The sequence below is a fragment of the Morone saxatilis genome, unplaced genomic scaffold (assembly GCF_004916995.1).
Source record: "Morone saxatilis isolate NCDOM2014 unplaced genomic scaffold, NCSU_SB_2.0 Contig17, whole genome shotgun sequence".
NCBI classification, from domain to species: Eukaryota; Metazoa; Chordata; class Actinopteri; family Moronidae; genus Morone; species Morone saxatilis.
In genome coordinates, this window is record NW_023339729.1 from 398,378 (window position 1) to 414,074 (window position 15,697).

Sequence of the window (15,697 nt, forward strand, 5' to 3'; positions counted from 1 at the left end):
TAGCACATAGCAAGTACAGGAAAGTACCTGTACCATTTCTGAATGTAACTGACCTGCTCTTGGCATTCTGTCCCACCTCTCCAGGTGTAAGTATTGGCATTATGACGACAGACTGCTGACCTCCAGTGTGGTGATTGTCTTCCACAATGAAGGCTGGTCTACACTGATGAGAACCATCCACAGTGTCATCAAGAGGACTCCCAGAAGATACCTGGCTGAGATAGTCATGATAGACGACTACAGCAATAAAGGTGTGTTTGCTTTACAGTACAGGGTTGTAAAAGAATGTCATCTAAGATGCATTGTGATTATCTCTTCAACAATTCAGATTTCAGAGGGCTCCCTAAGGACCGATGTTTGTCTGAATAGCTGACTACTCACCTTTGTCACCATGGTGAAGTTGCATTTTGTAGCAAGGTTATAACTGATTGTGATGTTAATCAGCACAAGCTCTTCTGCTTGTTTGGACAGTGCAAAATCATGTGTTTGATTCTGTGCACTAAGAGGAAAGGTATGAATATGATCTTATTCTGCTGTTAAGTTAAATTCACACTTAATTGTTAGCTATGTTATTTTTGTAGTCCATATCTGTCCGGTGCTCCCATTCATGTCTGGAGTATGAAATTCACCGTCTTCTTATACCTCCAGTTTCTCACACTGATATGATAACTGATTTTTTTCAGTTAAAGCAGGGTCCATAGTAGAGCATGCTGCTGTATAGTTGAAGGAGACTGAACTGTCATGGATATATGAGATGTAGTGTAACACTCTCTGTGGTTATGATGGAGGGATGAGGAGAGATAATGCAACCTTTTGTAAACACTACAGCTGGAATTGCTTTAATTATTAATTAATTATATTATTATATTATTATTTTATTATTATATTTAATTTAGTTGTGTGTGTGTGTGTGTTGTGTGTGTGTCGTGTGTGTGTGTGTGTGTGTAGTCCATCTGAAGGAGCGTTTGGAGGACTACATAAAACAATGGAACGGTCTTGTAAAACTCTTCAGAAATGAGAAGAGAGAAGGATTGATCCAGGCCAGGAGTATTGGAGCCCAGAAGGCTACTAAAGGACAGGTATCATATGATCTTATTGCAACTGCTTCACTATGGCTGCTCCTAGTGTGTGAATATCAGTGGCTTTACCTTCAAAAGCTTTGAGTAGTTTCTAACTTTGTTATGATTTCTGGAAAAATACGTTGCTGTTGAGTTTTTCAAAAGGTTTCATTATATTGGAGAGAAGACAGATGTCTCAGAAATTCAGCAACTGACACCAAAACAATCTAGACAGATAAATAGCACAAAGTTTTTGTGTGCGTTTGTTTTTAAGGTGCTGATCTACCTGGATGCTCATTGTGAGGTTGGAATCAACTGGTATGCTCCTCTGGTTGCTCCTATTTCAAAAGACAGGTAACAAGCACACACGCACACATTCAGCCACATACATGTAATAATAGCTGTCAATGACATTTGAGTTTATGAAGGCCGGCCGTCATCTAACAGAGATCATTTACAGACTGGTTTATTATTCAATTTATTACATTACTGTTTGTTAAATTAACTTTCTTTTCAGCACATCCCTCTTTTTATACATTTGATACTTCTTGTGTTAGATGGTCTATGGTACTAATGCAGGCAAAATTATTCAGTGGCAGCTTAAATATTTTGTGCTACAAATTTCTGTATACAGTTTATAAGTTACCTATTGTGGATTCATGCAGGCATGCACATGGCAGTTTTTACACTTATCAGGGTTAGTGTGTCAAATAGTAAGTACTTAGATATTCAGGTTTGTGATCTAAACTAAAGGCTCACTGTGCAGCTTATTCAAAGACATGATAATCGCTATGTTAAATATAGCTTTTCTTTTCTGCCTTGATACGGTGATAGAGATTTGTGGGTCACTTGTATTTCACAGATGTCTACATCTCCATCAGTTGCTCCAGAGGTTTCACTCAGAGAAAGTTGGTATTCATTCTTATTACTGCATTAATTCTGCTTTTGCTCGCAGCTCTGAAACCTGAAACATCTACAGTGAGTCTACAGTGATTTTGGGCATACATGTTCAGTAACAGTATTTTAGTAGACTGGCAGGTTTGATGACACACACTAGAGATGGTTCTACTTTTTTTTTATTTTTATTAAAGTATTATTTTTTGGGGCTTTTAATGCCTTTATGATAGAGATAGACAGTAAATGGGAAAAGGGGAGGGGATGACACACAGCAAAGGGCCGCAGGTCGGATTCGAACCCTGCTGCAGCAAGGACTCAGCCTTAGTACATGGGTCGCCAGCTCTACCCACTGAGCTGACCGGGCGCCCCCACTACAACAGTGGTAGTGTACACACTTGAGTAGTGTAACTGCTGATACCAACAGACCCTTCCTAAGTCCCGCCCCTTTTTTGCTCTGTGCTCCAATAACAGTTGAGCAAGTTTCAGTCAGAACTTCTGTAAACTTTTCCATTTCCTGTTTTTGATATGTTATGCGACACTTCTATGTTGAAAAGACAACCACATTTTGAAGATAATTAAAACATATATGTATATAGCCTATGCCTAGTTTATCTATGAACTGTAGAAGCATCAGGAATAATCCCGTGATATGACGTGTAGCTGAATTTGCAGAGCATTTAACATCTCCTGCATAGCTTCTACAACGGGTTCCCCCATGTGTAAGCCACTGAACTGCTTAGCCCACAGCACTGTAAGAGTTAGTAATGGCACAAGATGCATATGTCTGAGCTCCATATATCAGCTGTGAAATTCACATCTGCAACATTTTCAACAGAGCATTGAAAGAAATTCACTTGTATGTAGTGTTCAACTAATCATCACAGCCCAATACAGACAAAGGTTTGTGTGCGTGTGTCTTTGTGCGTGTGTTTTTGTGTGTGTATGTGTGTGTAGGACAGTATGTACAGTACCACTGATAGACTATATAGACGGTAATGAGTACAGTATGGAGCCCCAGCAGGGCGGAGATGAGGACGGCCTGGCTAGAGGAGCATGGGATTGGAGCCTGCTCTGGAAGAGAGTACCACTTAGCCAGAGAGAGAAGGCCAAGAGAAAACATACCACCCAGCCCTACCGGTACACACGGCAACCAGCATGCTAACACTCATCCCTGTTCTGTTTGTGTCTCCATCTCCCATCCCTTCATCCCACCTGTCCTATCCTCCACCTTGTCTTGCACCGTCTTGGTCTCCGACACCCCACCCCACGTCTTTGTGTTTTCACTGGCATTGCTGTCCGTATTTGCCTGTTTTTTTTTTTTTTTCTTGTTTTTTTTTTCCCCTGCATGTACACCACCCCTACACTTCTTCCCCCCCATGTATCGTGTATGCATGGCCCCACCCTGTCAGAACCGTGTGTACGGTGCCTCTGATCGACTCCATCCACGGCCAGAAGTTCACCATCGAGCCCCAGGGTGGAGGAGACGAGGACGGCTTCGCTAGAGGAGCCTGGGATTGGAGCATGCTCTGGAAGAGAGTCCCTCTGGGAGACAGAGAAAAAAAACTCAGAAAAACTCGGACTGAGCCATATAGGTACAGAAAACCAATGCCTCCTGACTAATCTGGAAACAGAAGACAAACTAACCTGGACAAATGCTTACATTTCTGACATTTATTCTTCAACTAACTAAAAAAAAAAATGCAAATTTTAAACCAAGTGGACAGAAACTCATCCCAGCAGAACTACCTCGAAATAAATTAAATAAATAAACAATAAAAAACATAATTATATTAAGACCAGTGTGTCTAAGTACTAACAGCTGATCTTTAACTCCAACTCTTGAGATATTTACATTTGGAAAATTTTAAAGGTTACGTATGCAAATCTCACTACCACTAGATGTCACACTACAGCAACAGCATCTCAGACCAAAACAAATGGGACATGAACAAAATAAAACTCACCAAACCAGTATTTCTTTGTCTTTTCAACAATCACCAACACTGGTTTGGTCGAAATAAATCCCTAATTCACAGAGTTAGAAGAGAAATAGCTGCGGAACGGGTTGCTATAGTTGCCATGTATGTTATCTGATCCTTGGGGACAAAGGCGCCCATCAAAGTATGTCCACTGAAAGTTGTTTTTGCCACTGAAAGGCTTAGTTTGTTATTCTCAGTGTTTGACAACATGGAAAGGATCCCTACAGAGATAGACCTTTTGTTTAAGCAGAAACAGACAGAGAGGCTGCGATTGCAACACAGGCAGACAGAGTGTAATGTCATACTCTGCTCAGGACACCATGACTCCATTATATCTTTAAATAGCGAATTGTTGTTTACTGCTTTATTCATTTTTTAAAAATCTCATATACAGTGTGTAACCTTTTAAATATATCAAATTGAGTCTAACCCTTGCACATCACAACTAACCAACTAAATGAAAACTATCCCCTCCTTTGATGGGGAGTAGCTTACTACTGTCCTGTCCACTGACTGCCTCTGTCCTTTAATGTTTCTACTATTGGGAATTAATTGGTGTTTCACCACAATGTGTTGTGGGTCCTGGTTGTGTAATTTAGTGGGATTTACTCTTATACAACTTCTACTCTTAGTCTGACGTTCTGATATATTTGGCGTAATCAAGGCCAGTTTAGAAAGTAATTTCCTGTTTTTCTGTGAGCCTACCTTTTCTTTTCAGCTTACTTGAACTAAAGGGACGTGGGCTATGGCAGGGTAACAGCATTGTCTTCAGTGAGACATGCCTAGGTCCTAACCTAAAAGCCAATGGGAGAGATGAGTTTGTGTTGGGACATTTTGTCGGGTCTACAGGGGAGCTTCTGGTGTGAATCGGGTTCGGAATGGGGCACCATCACCACCCACCTTCCCCCAATCTCTTTTTCATTCATCATGTCTTGCTGTCATTCTTTTTTTTACAGCTTTGCTTTCACTAATTTTCATATTTTGCTGAGACTTTGTTTCTCTCAGACTGGTCTTATGTGCTCTGTGTTCTCACTGTTATTAATACGGTAACTGACTGCTTTAAGTAAAGGCGATAGAGATGCCAATGTTTAGACTGAAATGAACAGTTTTCATTTCTTTCATTTTCATTTCATTCGTATAACAGATACTTGGAAAATCTTTAATATGAAAAATAATCTTGAACTTCACAGTGACGCACCTGTTTGAGTAAGTGCCTGTATATCTGTTTCTGGATGTGTGTGTCTGTCTTCATACTTGTAGGTCTCCGGCCATGGCGGGTGGTCTCTTTGCTATAGAGAGAGACTTCTTCTTTGAGCTGGGTCTGTATGACCCAGGACTGCAGATATGGGGAGGAGAGAATTTTGAAATATCATACAAGGTAGACATTGAGTAGCCCCGTTTATACACAGTGAGGCTGCATGGCCCTACACACATCATTTAAAAAGGTTTAGAGTTGTATTCACCTTGGATTTTTCACATTTCTTTGTGTTTATGTAGATCTGGCAGTGTGGTGGCCAGCTGCTCTTTGTACCATGTTCTCGTGTGGGTCATATCTACAGACTTCAGGGATGGCAAGGCAACCCTCCGCCTGCGCATGTTGGATCATCACCCACTCTGAAGGTAGGAACAACTCACGCTTTGAAACACAAGGAGCCAGTCACAGCTAAAATTCACACAGTACACGCAAAGACAGACATACTCACATTCTTCTTTTATAAATACCAGTTTGTGTGTAGGAAATGGTGTATGCATCATTTCATCTGCACCCAGGTGTGCAGTTTCAGAGCCACTGTAGCAGTGTTTTTGAATTATTATGGAGTGTAACAACCTGCTAAATGTAATCAGTGCACATAAACTCTTAATGTTATAGCTCTGAATGCAAAACTTGTCATGTCATATGGCGCATTATACTTTTATGTGTGTACAGAACTATGTTCGTGTGGTGGAGGTATGGTGGGATGAATATAAGGACTACTTCTATGCCAGTCGTCCTGAAACTCTCACTTTAGCCTACGGAGACATCAGCGAACTTAAACGCTTCAGGTATAACACACAGACAACAGTATATTCTTGCTTTTGATTTATGACTTATAGATATTTCGACTTGTATTCTTTTATCTCACTTATTCACACTTTTCCACAATTATCGTTTTACACCCATTTAAAGGCCCTTGTCCACAGTGCGATTTTTAAGCTGTCATATCAGGAAATGTTTTATCTCTGCAATACAAGTACTGTAAGTGCACTGTACACAACAGGATGTTCACAGTGCCTTAAAATCCAATAATCTGAATTTTAGGCGTTAAAATGACTTTGACGGGTCTTATAAATTGACTAGATGTTGAATGCATATTTCAGTCTCACTTTTAAATTTGTTTTTGGTAAAAATTTGTAATTGCTGTAATTACAAAACAAAACGGACATGGAATCAATACTGATTTTCCTCTGTACTTTTTGCCAGAATGGACATTAAACGTGTTTTAAATGGCATTAATAAGGTCTTTAAAACGCTCTTTGTATGGAAAAAGAGTCCTTTGAAACTGATTGGTTAATTCTTGTCACATAAACTGTGGTGTGCTTGCTGCATTTAATTTAGAGATTTTTCCATAGCGGTGTGACATTTACCTGGTTTAACTTTGTTTTGTGGGGGATACACACAAAAATAAATCAGGAAATCAAGACTGTACGCTAGCAAGCTAGACAGAAAGCAAATTCACCACAATATACTTACTTGAGTGTTTTTTATTGCGATATGCGATAATATTATTCCATCCCTAGGTCTGAATGAATATATCATTAGCTGACAGTTAAACAGTGCATACACTGGTTGTAAATGAAATGTTGGCTCTTTGTTGTCTGAACTTTTTGTCAGAGAGGAACATCGATGCAAGAGCTTCAAGTGGTTCATGGAGGAGATAGCGTATGACATTCCACTGCACTACCCTCTGCCTCCTAAAAACGTAGAATGGGGGGAGGTAGGTACACACACACACACACACACACACACAGACAGTTAGTTAGTTCAGTTACTGTTTCTTGCATGGTTGTAAAATCCATTTTGTGTAACATTCTGTGCCATAAGATTGTGTGTGTGTGTGTATCCTGTGTGTGTAGATTCGCGGCTTTGAGACAAGTTACTGTATTGACAGTATGGGACACACCAATGGAGGCAATGTGGAAATAGGACCTTGCCACAGGATGGGGGGCAACCAGGTAATGAAACACTCAACGTCTTGTGTGGTGTGTTGCGCTGTCTACTGTAGCTCTGCGCAGTCCAGATAGAGATGGTCTGGATCTGTTTCAGTCTTTAAATAGGAGAGCAATATGTAGCCATGACGGTCAGTAAATAGCCCGCTTCTTAATCTGCCATGTTCAATAAGAAATGAGCTATTAGCAGTTTTCCTTCACTCAGAACGAATTCTTGTACAGGAGTTGTAGCTGTTGTATTTTTTCCAGATGTCCAACTACTGGTGTGCATTGCTGTGTTACAGCCTTTCTATTTTTTGATAACTCTGTTTCCCTCAGTGGAACAGACCACTGATAAGGTCACAGAATGGAAAGAATGCAGAGTTGTCCAGGTTGCCAGGGTCAAGTTTTGCCAGATGAGGGGTTTTAATGGCATCAGGACATCTACACATAACCATTTAACTAACCAATGGTCACATCACTCACATTAAAATGTTTGTGTGTCTGTAGTTGTTCCGTATAAATGAAGCCAACCAGTTGATGCAGTACGACCAGTGCTTGACCAGAGGAGGTGATAATTCAGCTGTCATCATCACTCACTGTGATCAGAACCAGCACACTGAGTGGAAGTACTTCAAGGTGAGACACACACACTTGCTCTGCTCACCAGTGTGTGGAAAATATTTGAATGAAGAATTCATCTACTCTCCCTGCTTCTCTCTCTTTCTGTCTGTCTATCCAGGATCTCCATCGGTTCACACATGTGCTAACAGGTAAATATCTGCACTACTTTAAGACAAACAACAGTTTTCGTATAGTTTCACAGTGATCCATCGCCATCACTGACAGTCGTCATTTTACCAGTAGAGGAAGATTGGGAAGCCTTCATTTCTATGAAGTTTCTACAGTTAGCCTAACCAGTCAGCCACTGGCAGTCACACTACTGCTTGTGTGGTCTGTAGTACTTATGGTTTGGTTTGTACAGTTAGAAGAGAAAAACCCTGACCTCTGATCAGACAGAACATGCAGCAGCCACTCAATAGCAGCACAGGCTGTGTAGTTAAACTAGAGCCAGTGTCAGCCAGTTAGAGCACAGACATGTCAAAGATATATTTGAGGACATTTAGTTGTGTTTACTGTTGTTGTTTTCTTGTTCAATATATATTTGTTGTAGTTTGTCATTGTTAATAAAACAAAATGTAAATACTATAGTAGTTATTATAGTAGCATAATAGTTTGCTGTTACATTTTGTGTGTAAGGTTGGGTTGTTTTTCTATGACTTGAGAGACCATGAAGGGGCTCATGGACACATTGTGTAATAGGACAGATTTAATTTGTTTGTTTGTTGTAGGTTCATTATAGTACTTTTCTTATGCAGTCACTACTAAGTTCAAGTCCACCACTGCTACAAGCACAGTATGTGTATCATCCAGTGAACCACAAGGAGGTATTGACCAGTTTTAACTGCTTCAAGTGTCATTAGTAACAGAACTGTTCACCTGTTCACTTCCAAGTGAACAGTTATGTTACTAGTGGCTGCCATCTAGTGGTTGCTGCATGTTCTGTCTGATCAGAGGTCAGGGATTTCCTCTTCTAACTGTACAAACCAAACCGTAAGTACTACAGACCACACAAGCAGTAGTGTGACTATCAGTGGCTTACTGGTTAGGCTAAATTGAAATATTCCACAGAATCCCTGGAACAAACACTAGTAGTAATGGCAATCTGTGTTTTCCTAACAGGGAAGTGCCTGGACCGCTCCGACCTGCTCCACAAAGTGTTCATATCGGACTGTGACACCAGTAAAACCACTCAGAAATGGGAGATGAACAACATAGTGGCTGTATGAAGACTGTGAGCTTGGAGGAAACATGGTGACTTTATCAGGACGTACATAATGATTAACACACGCCAAGAAATACATCCATACTATAAGTTTACAGATATATCAAGCTGATACTGTCAAGAGTCTTTGATATGAGCCAGTCAGTGTCAGTAAACCTCCAGAGTTGAAAGAGTATCAACTATTGACAGCTTCAACCCAAAACTGTTGGTATCAGCCAAAATAAGCCTCTGTCACACTCCATATGGTCATGTATTATAGACACATTGACACTCCAGATGGAGGCTGAAGCTACTGGTCCTCAGAACGAGCTGTTGGACAAACACTGAACTGGAAACATGTTGGGCTCCGTCTCTGTCCTTCATTGTGTTTACACGCCGTCTCTCTATCTGTTCTTTTGGGCTCTCAGGTCTTTTCTAAACCACTACACTGATTTATGAAATTAATCACATCAGCTCCAACTATTCAGCCATGCTCTTATTAGTCCTTTTCAATCAGCTGTTAGTTCTTTCACCAAAGAATAATTTTTTATCGGTGAAGGATTCAATCGCGTCATCATCATCATCATCATCATCATCATCATCATCAGTGTGTTGGACCAGGTGAAGTGTTTATACATGCACTGGCTGGCGTAATGCTCGCTTCTGTCTGCGAGTCGGGTTAAGATTCAGGCTAGAGTAGTGGATTAAAATGGGATATCAAAAAGAAAGTGCTATTGGACATATCAATGGAAGAACAATCAACATGTAGAAATTACCTGTTAGCACTTTCCTGCTTGGTTTGCGTCTCAAAGAGCTAAATGTCACCATGTCAGTCATCCTTTGTCTGGGGCCAGACACAAGGTGGAGAGACTGTCCTCAGTTCCCAGCGAGATGTAAGTAAACCTCCTGCAGGCACATGCTGAGTATGCTAAAAAAAGGACACAGACATATAGTATTGTGTTTGTGTTTTTTCTTTCACATTTGCACTCCAGTCTGTGAAAGGCATTTTTAGTACTCCCAATTAGAGGGCCACTTCTAGCTCGAAGCTAATGCAGTAATCTAACAGGCTAAATTAGGTTCCAGGATAAGCTAAATTCAATTAAACACACTGTATCAGGACAAAAAAGGAAAAATGAAAATAAATCATGCGACGCTTGTGTCCTCTTGTATAAAGCTTCATACAGCCAGCGTTTCTCATTCCCATTGTGCCATGTCTGAAACCAGCCCTCCTAGAAAATGCTTTCAAATGCACAACAGCATAAAGAAAACTACCTTTATTTTCTTAACTTTGATTAGTTTCCAGTTACTTCTATTGACTACCGTCTGCTTGAATTAATTTCCATCAATTTGAGCAGACACTGGGATGCTTTATAGGAGCTTAAATGTGTTAAGGAGAGCACATCTTTAAAAACAATGACCTGACTGACTGACTGCCTTTCTGACAGTCTTGATGAGTAATTTAGTAGCTGACCAGTTGACTGTGATTTAGCAACTGCCTGTCTGAAAATTTAAAAAAAACCACTGGGTTGTTGGATGATACCTGTGAGAAATACATAACTGATGGTGAGGGGAACAACAAATGAAGACAATGTGACTGCTTTTTTGTTTGTTTTTGCAAGGGGAAGAGGGTTTGGTGTACGGATGATCATGTATGCAATGTTTTGTACAATGTAAATAGATTTCTTTGTAAAGACGATCATGACGCATTTTGTGAAGGGCCTTGAATGATGTTGTAAATATCTAACTTATAGCAGAGATTTAATATGGGCTGAGCAATGGGTGATTGAGCAAATAAAAGACTTTTTACTACTATCACCGTCTTCTCTGTCATTGTGATTTCAGGGAAATAAATGACTACACTTTGAGAGAGGATGCTGCAGTTCCGCCCAGAAAAACTTAATCTGAATCATAAAAAGTGTTACTCCTTGTGATATCTAACTAAGTAACAGGACATGTACTACTCTACTTCTACAGTTATAAGCTTATGAGAGAAGTGAAATTGTCAAAGTAAAATAAGTCTACCTTTGATTTCTAGTTGTATTTCACTCCTGAAATTTCTCAACAAAAACAGTAGTGACCTAACTTTTTAATTGCGATTATTTCTACATTTCTTTACACTGTCCCAGAGGTATGGACATGGCAAGACTTGCAACGCAACTTACACTTTAACACCAATGACTTCACTTGGACATGGAGCCTTTTGACTTGTAAGTACTTGAAACCTTCCCCAAGGCCCAAATATAAAAAAGTATATTTTGTTTGCTGTACAGTAGTATGAGGAAAAATAGACTCCCCTATATGAAGTATGAACCTGGAAAAATGGATTAAATGGCTTCTTCAATATATTAATACTTGGCTCATGTGCCAGTGAACAGTCAGTAAACTTTGCTGATCTATATTAGATGGACATTGAGAGTAAGAGTTTTTAAGCCAAGAAAAAAACTCACAAATCTGTAAAACCCCCACTGCTTGTTGCAGATCTCATACATTTACACCATACAAGATATATTAATCACTGAGTGAATTGGCGGAACTGCACAACAGTCGTGCACGTCCCCCATTGGTTGACGACAGTAAAAACAGATGACGCAACACGGAAGTAAACGTTTCTTGTGTTGAGGTTTGGTTTCACCACCAGTGAGGTTTAATGTAACGCGGATACTTCCATTTCAATAACTCTAGTAAGTCGCTGAGAGAAACAGCGGCTGTCGGAGCTCCTGAGGAAATACACAGCAACGAAATGAAACAGTTTATTACGGTTGTGTTGCAGTTTTTGTTGGTGGGGCTCACAGTGAGTTGGGATGACGGTAGGTTTTGCTTTCTTCCACAGCTTAAGTATCTTTAATGTTACCACTTATTTGAATTCATATTTGAGTTACAGTGTTTTTAAAGACAGCCGCCATGTTTAGGAAACGTTACAACAGTGACCTACGGCGACCAAATAGACACAACCACGACTTCCACCCACAGCCTCTAACGTTAACATGTTCAGCGAAATTTGAAACTAAATTAAATAATATATGCCAATTCAAATCACGTTACATAAGTTATTTTTAATGCTAACAGTCTTTTTAACGCAGCATAGTAGAAACAGCCGACGCCTGTCCGGATGTCCGTATAACACAGAGCTGCTAAAACTGGTATTTAAGTTACGTTAGTCTCGAGTTTAAGGTGTAATGTGACCTAGTTTGTATCAGTGACCCTTGAGCTCATAAAAGAGTCAAGTTATTCCTGTTATGTCCTGCTAGTCTAACTTACATTTTATCTGCCCGTATCTTTACATACATTCAGTACAGCACATTGATACGTGCGTCACAGAGTTATTGTAGGTTTTATTTCGTTTTTCCTTTTGTTTTTTTCAGTGTAGTTTTTTTATTGTTTAAACGTTGTAGTGTCAGTGTTAGTTTTAGTAGTTGTACTGTAATAGGGGAGTGTTTGTCAGGGGAAGGGTTGAAGACGTTGACAAATTTGACCAAATTTACAAAAGCCTACAAACACATTTCCTGTATATTTTTCATTTGTGAGTACACAATCAGTCATTTTTTAATTTTTTATATCAGTTCGCAAAAATATTTTCTCACCCCTAGTTTTAGTTTTTAGTTTAGTTTTAGTTAATGATAATAACCATGGTCTGTCGTGGTTATCTCAAAGAACAAAATCAACAAAAATCTGCAATTCAAAGTAAGAAATGTTCTATTATAATGCTATTTAGCAGCACCAGTACACCACTTTATTGCAGGACTGTTGTGTGTATGTATGCATGCATCCACCCATCGTGTTCACTGATCAAAATAACTGAAGCTCCATTCTCTCAAAAAGTTGCTGCCTTTATGTTTAACTTGGCATTACGAGCTTCTATATGTTTGCAAAGTGGCTCCTACTCCTACCTCTTTTTCGTCCCCCGACTGCAGGCAGTGTGCTGCTGCGGGACGTCCAGGTGCTGACTCTGTACAAGGGTCGCTACACCACAGCAAGGCGCTCCAGCCCCATCCCTCAGCTCCAGTGTGTCGGAGGCTCAGCAGGCTGCCAGGCCTTCGTCCCAGAGGTGGTCCAGTGTCAGAACAAAGGCTGGGATGGAGTGGATGTACAGGTAAAGGAGGAGGGGGGCACTGGTTGACAGAGAGACGAAGTATATTTGGAGTATAATATTTTGGAGTTGGGCTGCAACTGTTGATTAATCTGAAGATTATTTTCTTGATTAATCGTTTGATTGACAAAATGTCACAATATAGCAAAAAGAGACCATTACAACTTCCCAAAGTCCACATTGATGTTTTCACATTGCTGATTTTATCTAAAACCCCAAAAAACGGCAGTTCCTCTAACAGCCACTTGAGGCTGGCTCCAGCAGTGAGTCAATCTCCATAAGCCCATATTAAAATTGCCGACTTTACAGCAGAATAAAACACTTAACAGCCTGGTACAAAAAAGGTTTTCGTCTCTGTAGCTAATTTCCCTGTTCACAACGACTGTATGGGGGGGTTAATGTAACTCACCTTCATATTAAGGTGACCAGAGCCACCACACCGAGCTTTACACTAGCTCTTCATAATCCTATTGGTGAGCTCACGCCACACACTCACACTTCAACCTTTTTCATGATGCAGTTGGATTTGATGTCAAGTGCTGGGTGTAAGGTCATGTAAAAACAGTGTGTCCATTATAGAGGACTGACAAGTTGATCTTTAAGCCAGGAGGTATGACTGTGACATACATACATAATACTTAATATAACATAGTAGAAGTCAGATGTGCTGATAACAAAGTCCTTGATTTTGGAAACATTTACAAAAAAAAAGTAACGCTCTGATTTTTGCTGTGGAGCCCCACAAAACCAAACCAGGAAGTCAAGACTGAAATAAAAGCGTCTGTATTCACAGTTCAAAACAATCTTTAATGGGCTATTGACAGGATTTACACCAGGTACTCGGGGCCGGGTTTGCAGCATCTCCTGGAGACACTCCAACTGGGAAATAAACAATCCACCGGGTTATTCCTCCTCAATCTAGACTCCAGAGACAGGGCGATGACACAAGGCTACAAGACACTGACTTGTGATGAAATGTGATGGAATGCCAAAAGTAAAGCTGGCATCTGTCCCCCACTGACCAACAGCAGCTCACTAACACATTTCATGGAGTTGATGTCACACAGCGTAGGGTTTTTGGGAGGTTGTGATTGGATTATTGGATGATTGTGGGTGTTAACTGTGGGAAACTCTTAACAGTTCGACAATGATGTAATTCTGACAGCTGGTTGTTACAGCTGTGTGTGTGTGTGTGTGTGTGTGTGTGTGTGTGTAAACGTGAGGAAATCTCAAGCTTGTTTGAATATGAAAACAAAGTTTTGAATGACGTGTTGTCATTTTCCTGCATTCCCCTCGCAGTGGGAGTGTAAGACTGATATGGACAACACGTACCGATTTGGTCGCATTGAGGTGAGCTGTGAGGGCTATGCCCACCCCGCTGACACCTACATACTGAAAGGCTCCTGCGGGCTGGAGTACACACTGGAACTGACTGCAGAGGGCCAGAGGAAGAACCAAGGTAGCTGGGGTTCCAAAAGTGGATTCAATGGATTTGGAGGTAGGACTGTAGAGATTTATAAGGGTTCATCTTCACACCAGGACTAGATATATTCAAAAACATATTTTTTTTGTCTGTCTGTCTCAGATCTTGGTGGCTTTGCCTCCAGTTTCTTCAGCGGTTTCTCTGGAAAAAAGCACCAGCAGAGCCGTCAGAGCTCGCACCCATCCAGCAGCGAAGATTCAGGAAGCCTGCTGGTAGTGGTCGTGCTTCTGCTCTTAGCCTACGGCGTCTACAAGCTGTTCCTCAGCGGGAACACGGCCCAGTGGGGGCAGAACGGCGGGCAGGCTGGTTACCCCAGAGATGATCACCATGGCTCCACCGCAGGACCACCTCCCCCGGGTTTCAAACCGGATTTCACAGGTAGCTGATTCACATTGTGGTTAGAGCAGCAGTGGATGTCTTGTTTGCGCTGCAGAAAACACATCGTCAAAGCAATACAGGGTCGTTAGAAATAGCCGGATACACAGTGGGAAATAAGAGTACAGATACCTTGCTTAAACCTTGAATCCTTTCTTGTTTTGTGCTCAGGGTATTCTGGTGCCAACCCAGGCTACGGTTTCCACAGTAACTACACTCAAGGACAACAGTACCCAGGAGGCCACACTGCTCCTGGCACAGGTGGAGGATTCTGGACCGGCATGGGGACAGGAGGGGTTCTGGGATATCTCTTTGGTCGTCAGAGGTTAGTAAAGAGATGGAGAATCTCAGAGAATGGAGAATGAGTGACAGCAAGAATCCCAGAAAGCAAACTGTGATATCGTTCCCTTTCTATTCCATTCAGAGCCTGCGGGTTATGTGTGCTGTGTGTTTGTTTTTGCAGAAGCCAGCCCCACAACCAATATTACCCCGGCTACACTAACAGCACCCCTTCTTCTACTGGACACACCTCCTCTTCCTCCGGAACACGCACTGCTTCAGGTAGAGGGAATGCATTTTACCCAACAGAGCCCCACACAGATACCTGTGAAACCAGACCGTCAGCCTTTAACCACCTCTGATTCAAACAATTGATCTGATTAGTTATTGATAGGATAAGGATTGATACTGATACTAGTATCGAGTTGACTTCTTCTTGCCTGTTGGTTGTCTAAAGGAAAGCTATGATCAGACATGATGATGATTGTGATTAGGGTGATATTGGGGTGACAGGATGAGAATGGGTGA

General features: G+C 41.0%; 2 protein-coding genes across 3 annotated transcripts in view; both read left to right on the forward strand.

The window, feature by feature from the left end:
* galnt7 (UDP-N-acetyl-alpha-D-galactosamine: polypeptide N-acetylgalactosaminyltransferase 7) overlaps window positions 1–10,757 on the forward strand; it is an 18,464-nt gene extending 7,707 nt beyond the window's left edge. The window contains exons 4-15 of one of the 2 annotated variants that reach the window (XM_035659970.1): window positions 85–251; window positions 949–1,079; window positions 1,333–1,412; window positions 2,910–3,092; window positions 5,195–5,312; window positions 5,432–5,554; window positions 5,862–5,977; window positions 6,807–6,909; window positions 7,049–7,147; window positions 7,631–7,759; window positions 7,863–7,893; window positions 8,864–10,757. In XM_035659970.1, coding sequence (XP_035515863.1) covers window positions 85–251; window positions 949–1,079; window positions 1,333–1,412; window positions 2,910–3,092; window positions 5,195–5,312; window positions 5,432–5,554; window positions 5,862–5,977; window positions 6,807–6,909; window positions 7,049–7,147; window positions 7,631–7,759; window positions 7,863–7,893; window positions 8,864–8,970 — 1,387 coding nt within the window. In that variant the 3' untranslated portion in view covers window positions 8,971–10,757. Of the gene's footprint in view, window positions 1–84; window positions 252–948; window positions 1,080–1,332; window positions 1,413–2,909; window positions 3,093–3,364; window positions 3,548–5,194; window positions 5,313–5,431; window positions 5,555–5,861; window positions 5,978–6,806; window positions 6,910–7,048; window positions 7,148–7,630; window positions 7,760–7,862; window positions 7,894–8,863 lie in introns of both variants that reach the window. The other variant, XM_035659971.1, reaches the window with a different exon arrangement.
* Window positions 10,758–11,532: 775 nt separating this feature from the next.
* On the forward strand, window positions 11,533–15,451 carry saraf (store-operated calcium entry-associated regulatory factor; the record flags this gene model as incomplete). The annotated part of the gene is given in 6 exon segments (XM_035659748.1): window positions 11,533–11,752; window positions 12,857–13,035; window positions 14,332–14,530; window positions 14,618–14,893; window positions 15,062–15,215; window positions 15,354–15,451. Coding segments are annotated over 6 exon segments (973 nt in total), but the record flags the coding sequence as incomplete, so codon positions are not given.
* Between the last annotated feature and the right edge of the window lie 246 nt (window positions 15,452–15,697).